The sequence below is a fragment of the Anomalospiza imberbis genome, unplaced genomic scaffold, assembly GCF_031753505.1.
Source record: "Anomalospiza imberbis isolate Cuckoo-Finch-1a 21T00152 unplaced genomic scaffold, ASM3175350v1 scaffold_1150, whole genome shotgun sequence".
In the NCBI taxonomy this organism is placed as follows: domain Eukaryota; kingdom Metazoa; phylum Chordata; class Aves; order Passeriformes; family Viduidae; genus Anomalospiza; species Anomalospiza imberbis.
Genome location: NW_027099542.1, coordinates 4,438 through 21,679, shown reverse-complemented (window position 1 = coordinate 21,679; position 17,242 = coordinate 4,438). Strand labels below are relative to the sequence as shown.

General features: G+C 53.7%; 1 protein-coding gene across 1 annotated transcript; it reads right to left on the bottom strand.

The window, feature by feature from the left end:
- Positions 1-4,643: 4,643 nt before the first annotated feature.
- Positions 4,644-15,772, bottom strand: LOC137465863 (PH and SEC7 domain-containing protein 4-like; the record flags this gene model as incomplete). The annotated part of the gene is made up of 4 exons (XM_068177867.1): positions 4,644-5,003; positions 9,048-9,185; positions 11,734-11,878; positions 15,519-15,772. Coding segments are annotated over 4 exons (876 nt in total), but the record flags the coding sequence as incomplete, so codon positions are not given.
- Positions 15,773-17,242: the final 1,470 nt, after the last annotated feature.

The window sequence follows — 17,242 nt, the reverse complement described above, 5'->3', positions numbered from 1 at the left end:
GCCCCAAAATTCCCAAAATTGCCCCAAAATTTCCCCAGAATTCCCAAAATCCCCCAAAATTCCCCCAGAATTCCCAAAATTGCCCCAAAATTCCCCCCAGAATTCCCAAATTCCCCCCAGAATTCCCAAATTTGCTCCAGAATTCTACCCAAAATTCTCGTGGGATTGGGATTTTTGGGATTTGGGGGATTGGGATTTTTTGGGGATTTTGGGATTTTTGGAACGGGATTTTTGGGATTTGGGGATTTTTGGGATTTTGGGAATGGGATTTTTGGGATTTGGGGATTTTTGGGAATGGGATTTTTGGGATTTTTTTGGGACTGAGATTTTTTGGGAATGGGATTTTTGGGATTTTGGGGATTGGGATTTTTGGGAATGGGATTTTGGGATTTTTTGGGGATTTTTTTTTTAATTCTTGGGGGGATTTTTGGGGAATTTTTGGAACGATAATTTAGAGAATTTGGGGATTTTCGGGGAATGGGAATTTAGGGAATTTTGGGACTTTGCGGGATTTTTGGGAATGGGATTTTTGGGATTTCCCTGAGATGTTCCCAATCCCGGGGGGGCTCAGAGCAGAACCCCCAAAAAAAAAAAACCTCGTACCGGGGGGGGGAGGGGACACTGGGGACATCACAGGGGACATTTGGGGACATTGGGGACATTGGGGACATCACAGGGGACATCACTGGGACGTTGGGGACATCACAGGGGACATTAGGGACATCACAGGGTACATTTGGGACATCATTGGGGACATCACTGGGGACATTGGGGACATTGGGGACATTGGGGACACTGGGGACATCACAGGGGACATTTGGGGACATCATTGGGGACATCACAGGGGACATTGGGGACAGCACTGGGGACATTGGGGACATCATTGGGGACATTTGGGGACACTGGGGACATTTGGGACATCATTGGGGACATTGGGGACACTGGGGACATCACAGGGGACATTTGGGGACATTGGGGACATCACAGGGGACATTGGGGACATCATTGGGGACATTTGGGACAGCACAGGGGACATTGTGGACATCACTGGGGACATCACTGGGGACATCATTGGGGACATCACTGGGGACATTGGGGATATCATTGGGGACATCATTGGGGACATTGGGGACATCACTGGGGACATTGGGGACATCACTGGGGACACTGGGGACACCTTTGGGGACATTGGGGACATTGAGGACATCATTGGGGACATCACTGGGGACATCACAGGGGACATTGGGGACATCACTGGGGACATTGGGGACATTGGGGACATCATTGGGGACACTGGGGACATCACAGGGACATTGGGGACATCATTGGGGACATCATTGGGGGACATCATTGGGGACATTGGGGACACTTGGGGGTTGGGGACATTGGGGACATTGGGGACATTTGGGGAAGGGGACACTGGGGACATCACAGGGGACATTGGGGACATCATTGGGGACATTGGGGACAGCACAGGGACGTTGGGGACATCACTGAGGACATTGGGGACATTTGGGGACATCATTGAGGACATCATTGGGGACATCGGGGACATTGGGGACAGCATTGGGACATTGGGGACATTTGGGGAAGGGGACATTGGGGATATCATTGGGGACATTGGGGACACTGGGGACATTTGGGGACATCATTGGGGACATCATTGAGGACATCATTGGGGACATTGGGGACATCATTGGGGACATTGGGGACATTGGGGACACCATTGGGGACATTGGGGACATTTGGGACATCATTTGGGACATTGGGGACATCACAGGGGACATTGGGGACATTGGGGACATCATTGGGGACATTGGGGACATTGGGGACACCATTGGGGACATTGGGGACATTTGGGACATCATTTGGGACATTGGGGACATCACTGGGGACATCGGGGACATCATTGGGGACACTGGGGACATCATTGGGGACATTGGGGACATCATTGGGGACACTGGGGACATCACAGGGGACATTGGGGACATCATTGGGGACACTGGGGACATCACAGGGACATTGGGGACATTTGGGGACATCATTGGGAACATCATTGGGGACATCACAGGGGACATTGGGGACACTGGGGACATTTGGGGACATCACTGGGGACATTGGGGACACTGGGGACATCATTGGGGACATTGGGGATATCACAGGGGACATTTGGGGACATTGGGGACATCACTGGGAACATTTGGGGACATCATTGGGGACATCACGGGGGACATTTGGGACATCCTTGGGGACATTTGGGGACATCACAGGGACATTGGGGACATTTGGGGACATCGGGGACATCACAGGGGACATTGGGGTGGGGACACTGAGGGGGGACATTGGGATTGTCCCTGTCCTTGAGGTGGCACTTCGGGGTGTCCCTGTGGCAGGGTCCCCACAGGGGCGTCCCAGCCGGTCCTGGTGGCACTTGGGGACAATCCTGGGGTGTCCCAGCCGGTCCTGGTGGCACTTGGGGACAATCCTGGGGTGTCCCAGCCATTCCTGGTGGCACTGGGGACAATCCTGGGGTGTCCCAGCCGGTCCCAGTGGCACTTGGGGACAGTGACAGCCATTCCTGGTGGCACTTGGGGACAGTGACAGCCATTCCTGGTGACACTGGGGACAGTGACAGCCATTCCTGGTGGCACTTGGGGACAGTGACAGCCATTCCTGGTGACACTTGGGGACAGTGACAGCCATTCCTGGTGGCACTGGGGACAGTGACAGCCATTCCTGGTGGCACTGGGGACAATCCTGGGGTGTCCCAGCCGGTCCCGGTGGCACTTGGGGACAGTGACAGCCATTCCTGGTGACACTGGGGACAGTGACAGCCATTCCTGGTGGCACTTGGGGACAGTGACAGCCATTCCTGGTGACACTGGGGACAGTGACAGCCATTCCTGGTGGCACTTGGGGACAGTGACAGCCATTCCTGGTGACACTGGGGACAGTGACAGCCATTCCTGGTGGCACTTGGGGACAGTGACAGCCATTCCCGGTGGCACTGGGGACAGTGACAGCCATTCCCGGTGGCACTGGGGACAGTGACAGCCATTCCTGGTGGCACTGGGGACAGTGACAGCCATTCCCGGTGGCACTTGGGGACAGTGACAGCCATTCCCGGTGGCACTTGGGGACAGTGACAGCCATTCCTGGTGGCACTTGGGGACAATCCTGGGGTGTCCCAGCCGGTCCCGGTGGCACTTGGGGACAGTGACGCGCGTGGCCCTGCGCTCCGAGATGTGGCGGGGACACTTGGGGACACTTGGGGACATTTGGGGACACTTGGGGACAGTCACAGGTGGTCCCGGTGGCGTTTGGGGACAGTGACGCGCGTGGCCCTGCGCTCTGAGATGTGGCAGTGACACCTGGGGACATTTGGGGACACTTGGGGACACCTGGGGACACTTGGGGACACTTGGGGACACTTGGGGACAGTCACAGCCTGTCCCAGTGACACTTGGGGACACTTGGGGACATTTGGGGACACTTGGGGACAGTCACAGCCGGTCCCGGTGGCGTTTGGGGACAGTCACAGCGGGTCCTGGTGGTGTTTGGGGACAGTGACGCGCGTGGCCCTGCGCTCCGAGATGTGGCGGGGACACTTGGGGACAGTCCTGGTGACACTTGGGGACACTTGGGGACACTTGGGGACAGTCAGAGCGGGTCCCGGTGGCGTTTGGGGACCGTGACGCGCGTGGCCCTGCGCTCCGAGATGTGGCAGTGACACTTGGGGACATTTGGGGACATTTGGGGTCACTGGTGACACTGGTGACACTCCCATGGTGTCACAGCGGGTCCCGGTGGCGTTTGGGGACAGTGACGCGCGTGGCCCTGCACTCCGAGATGTGGCAGGGACACTTGGGGACATTTGGGGACACTTGGGGACACCTGGGGACACTTGGGGACACTTGGGGACATTTGGGGACACTTGGGGACACTTGGGGACAGTGACAGGCGGTCCCGGTGGCATTTGGGGACAGTCACAGGTGGTCCCGGTGGCGTTTGGGGACAGTGACACGCGTGGCCCTGCGCTCCAAGATGTGGCAGGGACACTTGGGGACACTTGGGGACATTTGGGGACACCTGGGGACACTTGGGGACACTTGGGGACAATTGGGGACAGTCACAGCGGGTCCCGGTGGCGTTTGGGGACCATGACATGCGTGGCCCTGCGCTCCGAGATGTGGCGGTGACATTTGGGGACACTTGGGGACACTTGGGGACATTTGGGGACACTTGGGGACACTTGGGGACATTTGGGGACACTTGGGGACATTTGGGGACAGTCACAGGCGGTCCCGGTGGCGTTTGGGGACAGTCACAGCGGGTCCCGGTGGCATTTGGGGACAGTCACAGGTGGTCCCGGTGGCGTTTGGGGACCGTGACGCGCGTGGCCCTGCGCTCCGAGATGTGGCGGTGACACTTGGGGACACCTGGGGACACTTGGGGACACTTGGGGACAGTCCCATGGTGTCACAGCCGGACCTGGTGGCATTTGGGGACAGTCACAGCCAGTCCCGGTGGCGTTTGGGGACAGTCACAGGTGGTCCCGGTGGCGTTTGGGGACCGTGACGCGCGTGGCCCTGCGCTCCGAGATGTGGCAGGGACACTTGGGGACACTTGGGGACACTGGGGACACTGGTGACACTCCCATGGTGTCACAGCGGGTCCCGGTGGCGTTTGGGGACAGTGACGCGCGTGGCCCTGCGCTCCGAGATGTGGCGCCGCACGCGGCCCGGGGGTGGCTCCGGTGCCAGCGAGGGGCTCGAGTGGCACTTGGTGAGCGGCGCGGGGACAGGGGGACACTCCGGGGTGTCCCCAAGGGGGACACGGGGACCCCCCGCCATGTCCCCGAGCTCCCCGGTGTCCCCGAGGGCCGGGAGGTCACCGTCACCGTCGCCGCCACCGTCACCGTCACCGCCGCCGTCACCGTCGCCGCCGCCGTCGCCGCACAGCCACGACGACAGGGCCTGCACGTAGGTGAGGCAGCGGCGGCGCTGCGGGGACATCGGCGACGTCACCGCGGTGGCACCAGGGTGGCACCATGTCACCCCCTTGGGTCACCTCAGGGGCACCTCCCAATGGCACCGCGTCACCCGCCCAGGTCACCTCGATGGCACCGTGGTGGCGCCGTGGTGGCATCGTGTCACCCCCCACCATGTCGCCTTGGTGTCACCTCCCAGTGTCACCTCCCCTGTCACCTCCCTGGGTCACCTCAATGGCGCCGTGGTGGCACCAGGGTGGCACCTCAGTGTCACCTCCCTGGGTCACCTCAATGGCACCTCAGTGTCACTGTGGTGGCGTCAAGGTGGCACCTCAGTGTCAGCTCCCTGGGTCACCTCGATGGCACTGTGGTGGCACCGTGGTGGCATCAAGGTGGCACCTCAGTGTCACCTCCCTGGGTCACCTCAATGGCACCTCAGTGTCACTGTGGTGGCATCAAGGTGGCACCTCAGTGTCACCTCCCTGGGTCACCTCGATGGCACTGTGGTGGCACCGTGGTGGCATCGTGTCACCCCCCTCTGTCGCCTCGGTGTCACCTCCCAGTGTCACCTCCCCTGTCACACCCGAGTCACCTCGATGGCACCGTGGTGGCATCAAGGTGGCACCTCAGTGTCACCTCCCTGGGACACCTCAATGGCACCGTGGTGGCATCAAAGTGGCACCATGGTGGCATTGTGTCACCCCCCACCATGTCGACTTGGTGTCACCTCCCAGTGTCACCTCCCCTGTCACACCCGAGTCACCTCGATGGCATCTTTGTGGCATCAAGGTGGCACCTCAGTGTCACCTCCCTGGGTCACCTCAATGGCACCTCAGTGGCACTGTGGTGGCATCAAGGTGGCACCTCAGTGTCACCTCCCTGGGACACCTCAATGGCACCGTGGTGGCACCGTGGTGGCACTGTGGTGGCATTGTGTCACCCCCACCATGTCGCCTTGGTGTCACCTCCCGGTGTCACCTCCCCTGTCACACCCAAGTCACCTCCCTGGGTCACCTCGATGGCACCGTGGTGGCACCTAGGTGGCACCTCCCTGGGTCACCTCAATGGCACCGTGGTGGCATCGTGTCACCCCCCCTCCGTCGCCTCAGTGTCACCTCCCTGGGTCACCTCCATGGCACCTCAGTGTCACCGTGGTGGCGTCAAGGTGGCACCTCAGTGTCACCTCCCTGGGTCACCTCAATGGCACCTCAGTGTCACCGTGGTGGCATCAAGGTGGCACCTCAGTGTCACCTCCCTGGGACACCTCAATGGCACCGTGATGGCACTGTGGTGGCATCAAGGTGGCACCTCAGTGTCACCCGCCCAGGTCACCTCAATGGCACCGTGGTGGCGCCGTGGTGGCATCATGTCACCCCCCACCATGACGCCTTGGTGTCACCTCCCAGTGTCACCTCCCCTGTCATCTCCCTGGGTCACCTCAATGGCACCGTGGTGGCACCAGGGTGGCACCTCAGTGTCACCTCCCTGGGTCACCTCAATGGCACCTCAGTGTCACCGTGGTGGCGTCAAGGTGGCACCTCAGTGTCACCTCCCTGGGTCACCTCGATGGCACTGTGGTGGCACCGTGGTGGCATCAAGGTGGCACCTCAGTGTCACCTCCCTGGGACACCTCAATGGCACCGTGATGGCACTGTGGTGGCATCAAGGTGGCACCTCAGTGTCACCTCCCTGGGTCACCTCAATGGCACCATGGTGGCACTGTGGTGGCATCAAGGTGGCACCTCAGTGTCACCTCCCTGGGTCACCTCAATGGCACCTCGATGGCACTGTGGTGGCACCATGGTGGCACCTCAGTGTCACCTCCCTGGGTCACCTCAGTGGCACCTCGGTGGCACCGTGGTGGCGTCAAGGTGGCACCTCAGTGTCACCTCCCTGGGTCACCTCAATGGCACCTCAGTGTCACCGTGGTGGCATCAAGGTGGCACCTCAGTGTCACCTCCCTGGGTCACCTCAATGGCACCATGGTGGCACTGTGGTGGCATCAAGGTGGCACCTCAGTGTCACCTCCCTGGGACACCTCAATGGCACCGTGGTGGCACCGTGGTGGCATCGTGTCGCCCCCCACCATGTCGCCTCGGTGTCACCTCCCAGTGTCACCTCCCTTGTCACACCCGAGTCACCTCGATGGCACCGTGGTGGCATCAAGGTGGCACCTCAGTGTCACCTCCCTGGGTCACCTCAATGGCACCTCAGTGGCACTGTGGTGGCATCAAGGTGGCACCTCAGTGTCACCTCCCTGGGTCACCTCAATGGCACCGTGGTGGCACCATGGTGGCACTGTGGGGGCATTGTGTCACCCCCACCATGTTGCCTTGGTGTCACCTCCCAGTGTCACCTCCCCTGTCACACCCGAGTCACCTCGATGGCACCGTGGTGGCATCAAGGTGGCACCTCAGTGTCACCTCCCTGGGTCACCTCATTGGCACCGTGGTGGCACCATGGTGGCATCGTGTCACCCCCCCTCTGTCGCCTCAGTGTCACCTCCCCTGTCACACCCGAGTCACCTCGATGGCACCGTGGTGGCATCAAGGTGGCACCTCAGTGTCACCTCCCTGGGTCACCTCATTGGCACCGTGGTGGCACCGTGGTGGCATCGTGTCGCCCCCCACCATGTCGCCTCGGTGTCACCTCCCAGTGTCACCTCCCCTGTCACACCTGAGTCACCTCAATGGCACTGTGGTGGCATCAAGGTGGCACCTCAGTGTCACCTCCCAGTGTCACCTCAATGGCACCTCAGTGTCACCATGGTGGCACCAGGGTGGCACCTCAGTGTCACCTCCCTGGGTCACCTCAGTGTCACTTCAATGGCACCGTGGTGGCATGTCAGTGGCACCTCAGTGTCACCGTGGTGGCACCGTGGTGGCACCGGGGTCACCCTCCCCGCCCCAGTCATTGTGTCACCCCCTGGTGTCACAGTGTCCCCAACGTCCCCATTGTCCCCAGTGTCCCCAACGTCCCCAAATGGCCCCACTGGCCACACTGTCACCATGGTGTCCCCAGTGTCCCCAATGTCCCCAATGTCACCCCAATGTCTCCATTGTCCCCAATGTCCCCAACCCCCCAATGTCCCCAGTGTCCCCAATGTCACCCCAATGTCCCCAGTGTCCCCAATGTCCCCAATGTCCCCAATGTCCCCAACCCCCCAGTGTCCCCAATGTCCCCAATGTCACCCCAATGTCCCCAATGTCCCCAACCCCCCAATGTCCCCAATGTCCCCAATGTCACCCCAGTGTCCCCAATGTCCCCAATGTCCCCAGTGTCCCCAATGTCCCCAACCCCCCAGTGTCCCCAATGTCCCCAATGTCACCCCAATGTCCCCAATGTCCCCAAGGTCCCCAATGTCCCCAACCCCCCAATGTCCCCAATGTCCCCAACCCCCCAGTGTCCCCAATGTCCCCAATGTCACCCCAATGTCCCCAATGTCGCCCCAATGTCCCCAATGTCCCCAATGTCCCCAGTGTCCCCAATGTCCCCAATGTCCCCAATGTCCCCAACCCCCCAGTGTCCCCAGTGTCCCCAATGTCCCCAATGTCCCCAACCCCCCAGTGTCCCCAATGTCCCCAATGTCCCCAGTGTCCCCAATGTCCCCAATGTCCCCAGTGTCCCCAATGTCCCCAGTGTCCCCAATGTCCCCAATGTCCCCAACCCCCCAGTGTCCCCAATGTCCCCAATGTCCCCAATGTCCCCAACCCCCCAGTGTCCCCAAGGTCCCCAATGTCGCCCCAATGTCCCCAATGTCGCCCCAATGTCCCCAATGTCCCCAATGTCCCCAATGTCCCCAAAGTCACCCCAATGTCCCCGATGTCCCTGATGTCCCCAATGTCCCCAACTCCCCCGCTGTCCCCTCGCTGTCCCCACTGTCACCTCCTCCACCAGGAAGTCCCCGTGTCCCCACTGTCCCCACTGTCCCCATCTGCCCAATGTCCCCAGTGTCTCACTGCCCTCAGTGTCCTCAGTGTCCCCAACGTCCCCAACGTCCCCACTGTCCCCACCCCCCCCACTGTCCCCGCTGTCCCCTCGCTGTCCCCGCTGTCACCTCCTCCACCAGGAAGTCCCCGTGCGCCCGCTGCTCCTCCTGCTCCCGTGCCCGTCCCTCGGGCAGGAGCCGCTGGTGCTCCAGGAGCTGGCACGTCACCGTCCCCAGCCAGCGGCGCAGCTGGCACAGCTGCTGCTCCTGGGGACACCATTGGGGACATCATTGGGGACATCATTGGGGACATCACTGGGGACATTGTCACCGTCCCCAGCCAGCGGCGCAGCTGGCACAGCTGCTGCTCCTGGGGACACCATTGGGGACATCACTGGGGACATCATTGGGGACATCACTGGGGACATCATTGGGGACATCACTGGGGACATCACTGGGGACATCACTGGGGACATCACTGGGGACATCATTGGGGATATCATTGGGGACATCACTGGGGACATTGGGGACATCATTGGGGACGTTGGGGACATCACTGGGGACGTTGGGGACATTGGGGACACCATTGGGGACATCATTGGGGACATCACTGGGGACATTGGGGACATCATTGGGGACGTTGAGGACATCACTGGGGACGTTGGGGTCATCATTGGGGACATCATTGGGGACATCACTGGGGATGTTGGGGACATTGGGGACATCATTGGGGACATCATTGGGGACATTGGGGACACCATTGGGGATGTTGGGGACATCACTGGGGATGCTGGGGACATCACTGGGGACATTCGGGACATTGGGGACATCATTGGGGGACATTGGGGACATCATTGGGGACATTGGGGACACTGGGGACATCATTGGGGACATCATTGGGGACATTGGGGACATCACTGGAGACATTGGGGACATTGGGGACATTGGGGACATCATTGGGGACATCATTGGGGACATTGGGGACATCATTGGGGACATTGGGGACATCACTGGGGACATTGGGGACATCATTGGGGACATCATTGGGGACGTTGGGGACACTGCGGTGGCATCGGGGTGGCACAGCCCAGATTTGGGTTTTTTGGGGATTTTGGGGTTTTTTTTTTGGTTTTTTGGATTTTTTGGGGTTTTTGGGGTAGATTTTGGGGTGGTTTTTAGGGTGGTTTTTGGGGCGGTTTTTGGGGTTTTTGGGGTTTTTGGGGTGGATTTTGGGGTGGTTTTTAGGGTGCTTTTTGGGGCGGTTTTGGGGGTTTTTGGGGCAGTTTTTTTGGGGTTTTGGGACAGTTTTTGGGGTTTTTGGGGCGGTTTTTGGGGTGATTTTTTGGGGGTTTTTGGGGCAATTTTTGGGGCGATTTTTGGGGTTTTTGGGGAGATTTTTGGGGCGATTTTTTTTTGGGTTTTTGGGGTGGTTTTTAGGGTGATTTTTGGGGTGGGTTTGGGGTGGTATTTGGGGTGGTTTTTGGGGGTTTTGGGGAGGTTCTTGGGGCGGTTTTTTTGGAGTTTTTGGGGCGGTTTTTGGGGCGATTTTTTTGGGGTTTTTGGGGCGTTTTTGGGGTTTTTGGGGCGATTTTTGGGGCGGTTTTTTGGGGGTTTTTGGGGCAATTTTTTTGGGGGTTTTTGGGGTGGTTTTTGGGGTTTTTGGGGTGGTTTTTGGGGCGGTTTTTGGGGCGATTTTTGGGGGTTTTTGGGGCGGTTTTTGGGGCGATTTTTTGGGGGTTTTTAGGGTGGTTTTTGGGGTTTTTGGGGCGGTTTTTGGGGTGGTTTTGGGGCGGTTTTTGGAGTGGTTTTTGGGGCAGTTTTCGGGGTGGTTTTTGGGGTTTTTGGGGCAGTTCTTTTGGGGTTTTGGGACGGTTTTTGGGGTTTTTGGGGCGGCTTTTGGGGTGATTTTTGGGGTTTTTGGGGAGATTTTTGGGGCGATTTTTTTTGGGTTTTTGGGGAGATTTTTGGGGCGATTTTTTTTGGGTTTTTGGGGCGGTTTTTAGGGTGATTTTGGGGGTTTTTGGGGTGGTATTTGGGGTGGTTTTTGGGGGTTTTGGGGATGTTCGTGGGGCGGTTTTTTTGGAGTTTTTGGGGCGGTTTTTGGGGCGATTTTTTTGGGGTTTTTGGGGCGTTTTTGGGGGTTTTTGGGGCGTTTTTTTTGGGGTTTTTGGGGCAATTTTTTTTGGGGTTTTTGGGGTGGTTTTTGGGGTTTTTGGGGCGGTTTTTGGGGTGGTTTTTGGGGTGGTTTTTGGGGTGGTTTTGGGATTTTTGGGGCGGTTTTCGGGGTGGTTTTTGGGGTGGTTTTTGGGGTATTTGGGGAGGTTCTTGGGGTGGTTTTTGGGGCTTTTTTTTTGGAGGCTTTGGGGCGGTTTTTGGGCGATTTTTTGGGGGTTTTTGGGGCGGTTTTTGGAGTGGTTTTTGGGGCGGTTTTTGGGGCGGTTTTTGGGGTATTTGGGGCGGTTTTTGGGGCGGTTTTTGGGGCGGTTTTTGGGGTGGTTTTTGGGGTTTTTGGGGCGGTTTTTGGGGTGGTTTTTGGAGTGGTTTTTGGGGCGGTTTTGGGATTTTTGGGGCGGTTTTTGGAGTGGTTTTTGGGGCGGTTTTTGGGGCGGTTTTTGGGGTATTTGGGGCGGTTTTTGGGGCGGTTTTTGGGGCGGTTTTTGGGGTGGTTTTTGGGGTTTTTGGGGCGGTTTTTGGGGTTTTTGGGGCAGTTTTTGGGGTGGGTTTGGGGCAGTTTTTGGGGCGGTTTTTGGGGTGGTTTTTGGGGCTGTTTTTGGGGCGGTTTTTGGGGTTTTTGGGGTGGTTTTTGGGGTCTCACCGGCGGGCAGCGGCTCGGCGCCGAGGGCAGGATGGGGCGGACGAAGCGGCGCCGGGAGCCGACGGCCGCGGGGAACGGCGGCGACGACGACAGCGCCGCGGCCACGTTGATCCCGAACACCCACAGGGAGAGCTCAGCCGCGCTCCTGTGACGTCGCCGTGATGTCACCGCGACGTCACCGCGACGTCACCGCGACGTCACCGCGACGCCACGCCCACCAGTACGGCAAAAACCCCAAAGGGTGCAGAAAAACCCCAAATACCGCAATGACTGCAGAAACCCCAAACAGAACGAATAGTGGAAAACCCCAAAGAGCCCTGAGCGACCCCAAAACGCCAAGATCCCAAACCTGAACCCCAAAACCCAAAAACCAAACCCCAAAACACCAAACCCCAAAACCCCAAACCCCAAATCCATCCCAAAACCCAAAACCTCAAACCCCAATCCCAAAACCCCAAAACCCCAAATCCCCAAAACCCCAAATTCCAAACCCCAAAACCCCAAACACCAAACACCAAACCCCAAAACCCCAAAACCCCAAACCCCAAAAACCCAAACCCCAAACCCCAAATCCATCCCAAAACCCCAAATTCCACCAAAACCCCACCCCCAAATTCCAAACCCCAAACCCCAAAACCTCAAACCCCAAAACACCAAAACCCCAAACCCCAAATCCCAAAACCCCAAATCCCAAAACCCCAAACCCCAAACCCCAAACCCCAAATTCCAAACCCCAAACCCCAAAACCCAAAACCCCAAACCCCAAATCCCAAAACCCCAAATCCCAAAACCCCAAACCCCAAAACACCAAACCCAAACCCTGAACCCCAAAACCCCAAACCCCAAATTCCAAACCCCAAACCCCAAAACCCCAAATCCCAAATCCTGAACCCCAAAAACCCCAAACCCCAAAAACCCAAACCCCAAACCCCAAATCCATCCCAAAACCCCAAATTCCACCCCAAACCCCAAACACCAAACCCTCAAAACCCCAAAAGCCCAAACCCCAAAACCCCAAACCCTGAACCCCAAAACCCCAAAACCCCCAAACCCCAAAACCCCAAACCCCAAAACCCCAAAACCCCAAACCCCAAAAACCCAAACCCCAAACCCCAAATCCATCCCAAAACCCCAAATTCCACCCCAAACCCCAAACCCCAAAACCCCAAAAGCCCAAACCCCAAAACCCCAAACCCTGAACCCCAAAACCCCAAAACCCCCAAACCCCAAAACCCCAAACACCAAAACCCCAAACACCAAAACCCCAAACACCAAAACCCCAAACCTCAAAACCCCAAACCCCAAACCCCAAACCCCAAAACCCCAAATCCCCAACCCCAAACCCCAAAACCTCAAAACCCCAGAACCCCAAAACGCCAAACCCCAAACCCCAAAACCCCAAAACCCCAAACCCCAAACCTCAAAAACCCAAACCCCAAACCCCAAATCCATCCCAAAACCCCAAATTCCACCCCAAACCCCAAACCCTCAAAACCCCAAAAGCCCAAACCCCAAAACCCCAAACCCTGAACCCCAAAAGCCCAAAACCCCCAAACCCCAAAACCCCAAACCCTAAACCCCAAACCCCAAACCCCAAACCCCAAACCCCAAACCCCAAACTCTGAACCCCAAACCCCAAAACCCCAAATCCCAAAACCCCAAAACCCCAAATCCCAAACCCCAAACCCCAAACCCTGAACCCCAAACCCCAAACCCCAAACCCCAAACCCCAAACCCCAAACTCTGAACCCCAAACCCCAAAACCCCAAACCCGAAACCCCAAATTCCAAATCCCAAACCCTGAACCCCAAAAACCCAAACCCCAAACCCCAAATCCCAAAACCCCAAACCCAAAACCCCAAACCCCAAAACCCCAAACCCCAAACCCCAAAACCCCAAACTCCAAACCCCAAAAACCCAAACCCCAAAACCCCAAACCCCAAACCTCAAAAACCCAAACCCCAAAACCCCAAACCCCAAATTTTCCACTTGTAGGATTTTTTTTTAGGGTTTTTGGGATTTTTTTTGCGGGGGGGTTTTGGGTTGGTTTTTTTTTGTTTTTTGGGTTTTTTGGGGTTTTTTGGGGTTTTGTGGGGTTTTTTTGGGTGGTTTTTTTGGGGTTTTTTAGGGTTTTTTTTGGGTTTTTTTGGGGGGTTTTTTGGGGTTTTTTAGGGTTTTTTGGGGTTTTTTTGTGGGTTTTTTTTGTGGGTTTTTTTGGGGTTTTTTTGGGGTTTTTTTGGGTGTTTCTTTTTGGGGTTTTTTAGGGTTTTTTGGGGTTTTTTTGGGGTTTTTTTTGGGGTTTTTTTGGGTTTTTTTGTGGGTTTTTTTGGGGTTTTTTTGGGGTTTTTTAGGGTTTTTTGGGGGGTTTTTTTGGGTTTTTTTGGGGTTTTTTTGGGGTTTTTTTTGGGTTTTTTGGGGGGTTTTTTGGGGTTTTTTTTGGGGTTTTTTGGGGGGTTTTTTGGGGGGTTTTTTGGGGTTTTTTTGGGGTTTTTTGGGTTTTTTTGGGTTTTTTTTGTGGGTTTTTTTGTGGGTTTTTTTGGGGTCTTTTTGGGTGTTTTTTTGGGGTTTTTTAGGGTTTTTTTGTGGGTTTTTTTGGGTTGGTTTTGGGGTTTTTTGGGGGGTTTTTTGGTTTTTGGGATTTTTTTGTTTTTTTTTTGGTTTTTGGGGTTTTTTGGGGGGGTTTTGGGGGGTTTTTTTGGGGGTTTTTTGGGTGTTTTTATGTGAGTTTTTTGTGGATTTTTTTGGGGTTTTTTGGGGTTTTTTTGGGGTTTTTTTGGGGGGAGGGGTTTGTTTTTTTAGGGTTTTTTTTTTTGTTTGTTGGGGGTTTTTTGGGGGTTTTTTTGGGGTTTTTTTGTGGATTTTTTTGGGGGGGTTTTTTGGGGTTTTTTTGGGGGTTTTTTGGGTTTTTTTGGTTTTTGGGATTTTTTTGTGTTTTTTTTGGTTTTTGGGGTTTCTTTTGGGGTTTTTTTGGGTGTTTTTATGTGAGTTTTTTGGTGGATTTTTTTGGGGGTTTTTTTTTGTTTTTTTTTTGGGGGGAGGGGTTTGTTTTTTTAGGGTTTTTTTTGTTTTTTGGGTTTTTTTTGTGGGGTTTTTTGGGGGGTTTTTTTGGGGTTTTTTTGGGTTTTTTGGGGTTTTTTGGGGTTTTTTGGGGTTTTTTGGGGAGTTTTTTTGGATTTTTTTGGGATGTTATTTTATTTTGGGGCGGAGTTTTTTGGTTTTTTTGGGGGTTTTTTTGGGGGTTTTTTTGGGTTTTTTTGGGCTTTTTTTCGTTTTTTTTGGGGGCTTTTTTGGGGTTTTTTTGGGTTTTTTTCTTGTTTTTGGTTTTTTTGGGGGGTTTTTTAGGGTTTTTTTGGGGTTTTTTTTGGTTTTTTTGGGATTTTTTTTGTTTTTTTGGGTTTTTTTGTGGTTTTTTTTGGGTTTTTTGGGCTTTTTTCCGGGTTTTTTGGGGGTTTTTTGGGATTTTTTTGGGGGGGTTGGGGGTTTTTTTTGGTTTTTGGTGTTTTTTTTGGGGGTTTTTTGGGGTTGTTGGGGGGTTATTTTGGGGTTTTTGGGAAAATTTTTTTGTTTTTTTGGGTTTTTTTTTGTTTTTTTTGGGGTTTTTTTTTTTGTGTTTTTTGGGTTTTTTTTTTGTTTTTGCTTTTTTTCGGGGGTTTTTTTGGGTTTTTTTTTTGTTTTTTTGGGATTTTTTTGTGGTTTTTTTTGGGTTTTTTTTTGGTTTTTTAGGTTTTTTTTTGTTTGTTTGCTTTTTTTAGTGTTTTTTCTTTTTTTGGGGGGTCGTTCCTTACTGAGCCTGGCACAGGAACTGCCGCCGGTCCGCGGTGCGCAGCAGGAACACGTGCGGCCTCTTGCTGTATTTGGGGTGGGGCTGGGCCAGGGCGTGGGGGAGCCCCAAAATCTCCTCGGGGCCCTCGGGGGGCTCCCGCCGCAGCACCAGCAGCGGCCCCCGCACCTCGGCCCCAAAACGCTTCCAGCCCCGGCGGCCCCAGGGAGCTGCGGGGGAAAAAACACAAAATCCCAGGAAATTGCTGAAAAATCTGTCCTAAATCCCATAAAATCCCAAAAAAATCCCATTAAATCACAAAAAAAACCCATAAAATCCCAAAAAATCCCAAAAAATCCCATTGAATTCCCATTAAATCCCATTAAATTCAGAAAAAACCTGCCCCAAATCCCACAAAATCCCAAAAAATCAAAAAAAATCCCATAAAATCCCATTGAATCCCAAAAAAATCCCATTGAATCCCAAAAAAATCCCATTGAATTCCATTAAACGCTTCCAGCCCCGGCGGCCCCAGGGAGCTGCGGGGGAAAAACACAAAATCCCAGGAAATTGCTGAAAAATCCATCCCAAAAATTCCCAAAAAATCCCAAAAAATCCCAAAAAATCCCACAAAATCCCATTAAATCCCAAAAATTCCCAAAAAATCCCAAAAAATCCCATAAAATCCCATTGAATCACAAAAAATCCCATTGAATTCCCCTTAAATCCCAAGAAATTGCTAAAAAATTCCATTGAATTCCCATTAAATCCCAGGAAATTGCTGAAAAATCTGTCCTAAATCCCACAAAATCCCAAAAAATCCCATTGAATTCCATTAAACGCTTCCAGCCCCGGCGGCCCCAGGGAGCTGCGGGGAAAAAAACACAAAATCCCAGGAAATTGCTGAAAAATCTGACCGAAATCCCATAAAATCCAAAAAAATCCCATAAAATCACAAAAAATCCCATAAAATCCAAAAAATCCCATTGAATTCCATTAAATCCCATTAAATTCCAAAAAAAATCTGCCCTAATCCCAAAGAATCTCATTAAATCCCAAAAAATCCCAAAAAAATCCCAAAAAAATCCCATTAAATCCCAAAAATCCCATTGAATTCCCATAAAATCCCAAAAAATCCCATTGAATTCCCATTAAATCCCATTAAATTCAAAAAATCCCATTGAATTCCATTAAACGCTTCCAGCCCCGGCGGCCCCAGGGAGCTGCGGGGGAAAAAACACAAAATCCCAGGAAATTGCTGAAAAATCTGTCCCAAAAAATCCCAAAAAATCCCATTAAATCCCAAAAATTCCCAAAAAATCCCAAAAAATCCCATAAAATCCCATTGAATCACAAAAAATCCCATTGAATTCCCCTTAAATCCCAAGAAATTGCTAAAAAATTCCATTGAATTCCCATTAAATCCCAGGAAATTGCTGAAAAAATCTGTCCTAAATCCCACAAAATCCCAAAAAAATCCCAAAAAAATCCCATAAAATCCCATAAAATCCCATTAATCCCAAAAAATCCCATCAAATCCCAAAAAAATCCCATTAAATCCCAAAAAAATCCCATTAAATCCCAAAAAAAACCCAAAAAATCCAAAAAAAAATCCCATTAAATCCCAAAAAAATCCCATTGAATCCATTAAATCACAAAAAATCCCATTGAATCCCATTAAATCCCAAAAAAACCCCAAAAATCTCAAAAAATCCCATTGAATTCCCATTAAATCCCATAAAATCCCAT